Source organism: Nicotiana attenuata, unplaced genomic scaffold (assembly GCF_001879085.1).
Source record: "Nicotiana attenuata strain UT unplaced genomic scaffold, NIATTr2, whole genome shotgun sequence".
Classification (NCBI taxonomy): domain Eukaryota; kingdom Viridiplantae; phylum Streptophyta; class Magnoliopsida; order Solanales; family Solanaceae; genus Nicotiana; species Nicotiana attenuata.
In genome coordinates this window covers 101,598-108,863 of record NW_017671988.1, presented here as the reverse complement: position 1 = coordinate 108,863, position 7,266 = coordinate 101,598, and the positions used below count along the sequence as shown (strand labels likewise).

Below are 7,266 nucleotides of genomic sequence, written 5' to 3'. Positions count from 1 at the left end.
ATATGGTGGAACAGAAATGGGCTGAGTGCCCGGCACCAGGTCAATACCAAAATCTATATCCCTGTCCGGTGGCATACTCGGCAGGTCTACAGGAAATACGTCGGGAAAATCCCTCACAACTAGAACAGAATCAATACTGGGAGTCTCTGCACCGACATCCCTCACAAAAGCTAGATATGAAAGACAACCTTTCCCAACCATACGTTGGGCCTTTAAGAAAGAAATCACTCTGCTGGGAACATAATTGGTCGAACCTCACCACTCAATTCGTGGCACACCAGGCATAGCCAAAGTCACTGTCTTAGCATGAGAGTCCAGAATAGCCCGGCACGGAGATAACCAGTCCATGCCCAGAATAACATCAAAGTCCACCATACATAATAACAATAGATCCACCCGGGTCTCCAGACCCCCAATAGACACAACACACGATCGGTACACACGGTCTGTCACAACAGTATCGCCCACCGGCGTAGAAACATGAAAAGAAGAAACAAGGGACTCGCAGGGCATATCCAGATAATGCGCAAAATAAGACGACACATAAGAGAAAGTAGAGCCAGGGTCAAATAACACAGAAGCATCCATGCGGCAGATTGAGATAATACCTGTAATCACTGCATCTGAAGCAATCGCATCGGGCCTAGCTGGAAGTGCATAGAAGCAAGCCTGGCCACCTCCGGATTGACCTCCCCCTCTGGGGCGACCCCTAGATGACTGTCCCCCACCGCTAGCTAGCTGGGTGGGTGGTGAAGTGGCTGGGGCTGAGGCTGATGACTGACCCCTCTGCTGGGAACAACGAGGGCACTGCCTCCACAAGTGGCCCATCTCTCCACACTCATAACAACTCTCGGGTGCTGGAGACGGAGATTGATGGGAACCCCTAGCACCGGTATGACTAGCAGACGCCCCTGGCATAGAAGAATCCTGAACCGATAGAGCACGGGACGAACCCTGGGCTAGAAGTGCACTAAGTGAAGAATGGCCCTGCTGAGAACCGTGAGAACTATGGCCTGANATCATAATCAGTATATCACTGCTGCAGCGTGCAGCCCGACCCAAAAGTATCCTCACAACACTGGCCCTCGGCCTTACTCAGTCAGAATCTCATAAGCCCCTTGGGCATCAGTAAAACATGAAGCTCAGCTCAAAATATCTTCAAAATATTATCTAATGTGTTTAAAACAGAATAACATAGCTGAGTTTTCAAAATAGTAAAAATACAGCATGACTGAGCATCAATATGAAATCAACAGTGAGGAAAAGTGTCATTTAAAATCCCCTAATGGTTCAAACAGTTGGCACGAAACCCAAACATGGCATTTAGCCTAAAGTATAATAATATCAAACAATTATCTACCAAATATACAGAAAACTAGTCATTCGGGATGGACTAAGTCACAATCCCCAACGGTGCACGACCCCACGCTCGTCATCTAGCGTGTGCGTCACCTCAACATAGCCGAACGTTGTGTAATCCGGGGTTTCATACCCTCAAAACAGCATTTAAAATCATTAGTCACCTCGAACTAGCTCGAAAAGCTACTCTGCAACACGCTTGCCTCTCAAACCAACTTCCGAGTGCTCCAAATCTACCAAGTTCAGATTTCTATCATCAAATTATGCTAAACGAATGAATTCCAATTGAAAAATATCGATTTTAAGCACAAAACCCGAAATCATTCAAAACCCGACCCCCGGGCCCGCGTCCCGGAACTGGACAAACTTTATACCAAAATGTTCTTCATCATCTCACGAGTCCGTACATATAAAGAACTCGAAAATCGGAGTTCGTTTGACCCCTCAAATCATCCCTAGAAGGTCTCATAATCTCAAGCCCTAACTCCACCTTTTTCTACTGATTTTTATGAATTAAACACTGATATTTTATTTCTTAATCACAAATAATCGAGTTTTAGGATCCAAATTCCTTACCTCAATGAAGAACAATGAATTCCTCTCTTCAAAATCACCTCAACGCTCTTTTCCCGTTCAAAAATGGTGTAAAAGAGTTTAATGGTCGCGGAGGGTTTATTTAAATACTGCTCACGCGTTTTAGTGTTAACCCAAGTACTGTTCACCCGAGTTACTGTTCACCCGAGTGCTGTTCACCCGAGTTACTGTTCACCCGAGTTACTGTTCATGCTGCTGTGAAAAAATGCAACAGCTTTTCTTCTAGTCTAAATTGATTCGTTAACCTTTCGAGATCCACCCGAGGCCCACGAAAATCTCAACAAATATACCAACACGTCCCATAACATCATTCGAACTTCGTCGAGCCTTCGAAACACCAAAAACAACATCAAAACACCAAAATCACATCAAATTCAAGCCTATGAACTTTGAAATTCCTAAATTCCACCAACGACGCCGAAACTATCCAAAACAACTCCGATTGACCTGAAATTTTGCAGACATATCCAAAATGATATTACGGACCTGTTCCAACTGTCGGAATTCCATTCCGACCCCGATAGACTATTTTCCACTGCCAACCGGAAATCGCCAAAAACTAACTTTTGCCAATTCAAGCCTAATTCTACACCGGACATCACAAAAATTTTTCGGACACACTCCTAAGTCCCAAATCACCTAAAGAAGCTATCCGAGCCATAAAATCTGCATTCCGAGGTTGTTTACCAATAAGCCAACTCTCGGTTAACTTTTCTAACTCTAAAGCTACTTTTAGAGACTAAGTGTCTCAAACCTTACCAAAACCATTCCGGATTCGATCCGACCAACCCGATACCACATAACACAGATAAACAAAGCATAAAGAAGCAGAAATGGAGAAAAACGGAGCGGTAACTCATGAGACGACCGGCCGGGTCGTCATAATGTAATCCTTATAGGCACAAATGTAGAAGAAATTAAGGCACTCAAGGCTTTCCTCCATGATCAATTCAAAATCAAAGATCTAGGGAAGTTACATTATTTCTTGGGATTGGAAGTGTTCTACAAAGATGATGGGGTCCTTATCTCACAAAGGAAGTTCACTGCAGATCTGTTGAAGGAGTATGACCATCAGTACACCACAGTTTCATCTCCTCTTGATTGTACTCTTAAGTTGAAGGCAGAAGAGGGAACCCTACTGGCAGATCCTACTTACTATAGGAAGTTAGTTGGGAAGCTGAATTTCCTCGCCAATACAAGATTGGACATTGCCTATAGTGTTCAGCATTTAAGCCAATTCATGAAAACACCTAGAGAGCCTCATCTTAAAGCTGCTTTCCATGTTTTAAGGTATCTTACGAATGTTCCAACCCTGGGTATTTTCTTCTCCAACAACCCAGATTGTACTGTGAGGGCCTTCTGCGACTCAGACTGGGCTGCATGCCCAGATTCTAGACGATCAGTAAGTGGATACATTGTCTTATTGGGTGACAGTCCTATTAGCTGGAAATCAAAGAAACAAGAAATAGTCTCCCTCTCCTCTACGGAGGCAGAATACAGATCAGTAAGAAAAGTAGTTGGTGAACTAGTTTGGGTTAAAAGGTTGCTAGAAGAGCTGACAGTTCCTTGCCTACATCCTATCTCAGTTTTTTGTGATAGCCAAGCTGCAGTACATATGGCAATAAACTCTGTGTTCCATGAACGTACCAAGAACATAGAGGTGGATTGTCATTTTGTACGAGACAAGTTACATGAAGGCCTTATCACCTTGCATCACATCCCCACATATGCTCAGCTAGAAGACGTATTTACCAAGGCTTTATCAGGGATCAAACATGCTTCCATTCTTGGCAACTTGGCAGTGAGTTCCTCACCTCCAACTTGAGGGGGTGTATTGAGAGTATCACATGACAGCTCACATGACAGCTCAGCTACATCTGTATTTATATGTATAACTATATGCTTAGCGCTGTTGAGTTAGTAAGGGTATTTCTATAATTAGCTAATTGCATCTTTTTGTTTTCCTTTTCCTATACATGTATATATAGGAAACAATATAGAAAATACAGTTTAGTTTTTTCCCCGATTTTTCATCTTTCCAAAAGTTTCTACTGCTCCTCTTTTCTTTCTCTCGTCTGTCTTCCTGCAAGCTCAATTGCTGCATCAATGGCAGCTTCTGCTTGTGCTCAATCTCTTAGTTTTGACATAGTCCAACTTTAAATTGATTGAGATGGGTTGGATCAAGATGGATTAAGTTCAATAAATAGGCAGGTCAATAACCAGTCCAACCTTGAACAGGTTCAGCGGGTCATTTACTATTAAGACTTCGGTTCAATAAGTACATTGTCTTATTCATTTTGCTTCGTAATAGTGGTGCATGCAAAAATGACGGATGTTTTCTTTTTATTGAAAATCGAGCTTTTTAGTTTTTGTGGGTTGTGGGATCAAACGGCACGGGCCCTAAAAGACTTGTAAATACACTCGATACACCAATTTGTTTTTATTTATTTATGAGAAATTTTCAGAAACCACTATGTTTTAGTGATTAATAGCTTGCTATAACTATCATTTACTAAATTACTTCCAATAGCTATGTTTTCAGTTGTTATAGACTATATTCGCTGTATTTTTGCTACTGTATTCATGAATACAGTAGCAAATCTCGGCGGAAAACAAGGGAGTCCAGCTAAGCAGAGAATGTATTCGACTGTATTCACGAGCTGTATTCGTGAATACAGTAACGGAATTTGCGGGAAGAAAAGGTCTTCAACTGTTTAAAAATGGTAAGTGAATCATTTAACGCGATAGACTCCTAATATAACTCAACAAACTCAATTATAACACACAAAATTTGTATTTCCAGTTATAGAAAAGATTCTCAACCGAAAAATACCCCAAAAACAGAGCAATCTTCAGAGATTCAATCCATCCTTTCTTTTTTTAGTCGTATCTTTACTAAAAAAAATTTAGTGGTATCTTTACAAATAGATTTATAAATTAAAATTATATAATTACATTGAATACAGTTAAATGCATAAAAGTATATTAAATACATGAAGTATGGAAGGTCATCTATAGTGCAAAAACATATGAATACGTACTGCATATACATTTGAATACATATATACATCTGAATACAAAAAGTATATTAATTAAAAAATATATGAATACATTCATGGAATACAGTGAGACATTGAATATAATAAAATACATGGAATACAGCGAGATATATTGAAATACAATAAAAAAAAGATAGTGAATACAATGAAATACATGGAATACAACGAGATACATTGAAATACAATGAAAAAAAGGTAACAGACTCTTCAAGTTCCTCAACCCCAAACTCCGTCCCCATTTCACCGATATCCAGGCCGCCGCCTTGTGGGGCGTCGCTGCCGGTTAAATGAAGACAGTTGTTGAGGAAGCACCAATTTAAAGGACCAAACAGAAACTACAGACAGAACTTCTTCAGATCTCACAAGGCAAACATGAACAATCAATGCAAATCTATGAAAAATTTGGAATATGTAACACAACTGTGTGAAAGAAAGCACCGACCGGAGGAGGGGGTTAGGGGTGACACAACAAGGAGGGGGGAAGTGGTCGTCGGCCGGATCTGTCGTTGGTGGAACACAGTCCCTGCTAGGGTTTCTAAAAGCAGGGGAGGAAAAAATCGGGGGAAAAAGAGAAGAAAGAGGAAAGAGAAAGGAGGAGAGAGGGAGAGAGAAAAATAATACACAGTGTATTTAATGGCTTAAAGGTAGGAAGTGGCCATAAATAGATATTTTGCTATAAAAATTAAAATGTAGCTATAGAAGATAATTTTTTAAAAGGGTATTTGTTTATAATAAATAATGTATCAGCCTTTGCTATAGAAGGTAAAATTTCTTTTATTTATTTGCCGGAGACATACGATACTATATTGATTAGCATGTCTTATATTGCCCTCCAAGAATGACCAATTAATTTGCCGTATGTATAAGAATTAAACTCTGAAAGAAAATATTATGAATTAATGTATTGCACTACTCTAATATCTTTGATCTGAATATTTATTTTTTGTATAATTATTTGGTATCCGAAATATACTAGCCTAACTAATTCAGATTCGCGTTGCATAAGGTCCATTAAAGGGGGAAGCGCTCCCTACAAGAAATTTTTCTATTCTTAGTGCTTGAAAACGCTAGAGGGATCATATATATCTCACCACATTTCTGGGTGATATGACACATCCATCGAGAGTCATATTGCAGACAATAGTGTAATGAAGTTTAATAGTTGGGGTCCCTTTTTAATTTCAAATATCGTAATGAAGTTTAGAAAAAGGAATAATATATTTATTTATTTCTCATTAATAATAGACCAATATAGTCTATGATCAAAGGTATTTTAATTGGAGTTACAATTGTAAACGCAGACACAATTGAATGGGCCAGAGACACCACCAGTGCAAAGTCCATTCCCATTGTATTTCTGTACACATTCCTTTTGACAGTCAGCAAGGAGACATCCATGTGTATCCAGAGTTGCACTGCATCTCTTTTGGGCATTTATCTGAGTAATTACCAATGCAACTGCATCCAAATTGAACCAACAAGACATTATATATCAATGAAATAAGAATTATATCAAATTGTTCACTTTTATCACAAGCAAATCATTAAATGGTGAATACTTATTTGTAACTTATATTTACATCAAACCAAAGAAATTAATCTTAGCAGTTACAAATTAAGAGTGAAAATACATAATATTTAACTATGATTATGTGAGAAATATGTGTATGCAAGAGGCATGTCTTACGTTCATTGGTTCTGTGCAAAGACAGGGTGTGCGTAAATTTTTAACAAAATAAACAAAGTAAAAGATTTCTAAGAAAGTAGGGAAAACCTGAAAGAATGAGAAAGAAGCAAAGAACAGAGTTTAAAAACTTAGCCATCCTTGTTGAAGTTGATGTAATAATGTCAATGGTGTGCCTTGATGCTAGGTGAAAAGGGGCTTTTATAGTGTAATTGCTAGAGAAGTTATGGGAAGCAGTTGTTAAAAAAATAATGTGATGACATTTTAGAAGACTTAAAATGTGATCTCTCATATTGTGTTTATAATATGCTTTTCATAGAGCTAAGATGGCTTGTTTCCAAAAATTTTGTTATAGAAAGTAGTTTAGAGAATTGATTGTGATGACATTTGGAAGAATTAGATTATTATTATCTCTTTTATTATATGCTTTCCATAGAGCAGAAATCGCTTGTTTCCTTTTTTGAAAAGTTATGGAAAGCAGTTTAGATAATTAATTGTGTTAACATTTTAGAAGAATTGAAGTGCTCCCTCTCATTCAAAAAGTTATGGGAAGCAGTTTTAGAAATTTAA

General features: G+C 38.7%; 2 protein-coding genes across 2 annotated transcripts in view; one reads left to right on the top strand and one right to left on the bottom strand.

Annotated features, from left to right (window-relative positions):
• LOC109211196 (uncharacterized mitochondrial protein AtMg00810-like) overlaps positions 1-3,778 on the top strand; it is a 9,744-nt gene extending 5,966 nt beyond the window's left edge. Inside the window, exon 2 of the mRNA XM_019374696.1 lies at positions 2,993-3,778. Within this exon, the coding sequence (XP_019230241.1) occupies positions 2,993-3,778 (786 nt within the window). The remainder of the gene's footprint in view (positions 1-2,992) is intronic.
• A 2,496-nt stretch (positions 3,779-6,274) lies between these two features.
• Positions 6,275-6,854, bottom strand: LOC109211197 (defensin-like protein 159). The gene is made up of 2 exons (XM_019374699.1): positions 6,787-6,854; positions 6,275-6,470 (listed from the first exon to the last, which is right to left on the bottom strand). The coding sequence occupies exons 1-2, from the start codon at positions 6,833-6,835 to the stop codon at positions 6,286-6,288; spliced, it is 234 nt and encodes a 77-aa protein (XP_019230244.1). The 5' UTR covers positions 6,836-6,854; the 3' UTR covers positions 6,275-6,285.
• Positions 6,855-7,266: the final 412 nt, after the last annotated feature.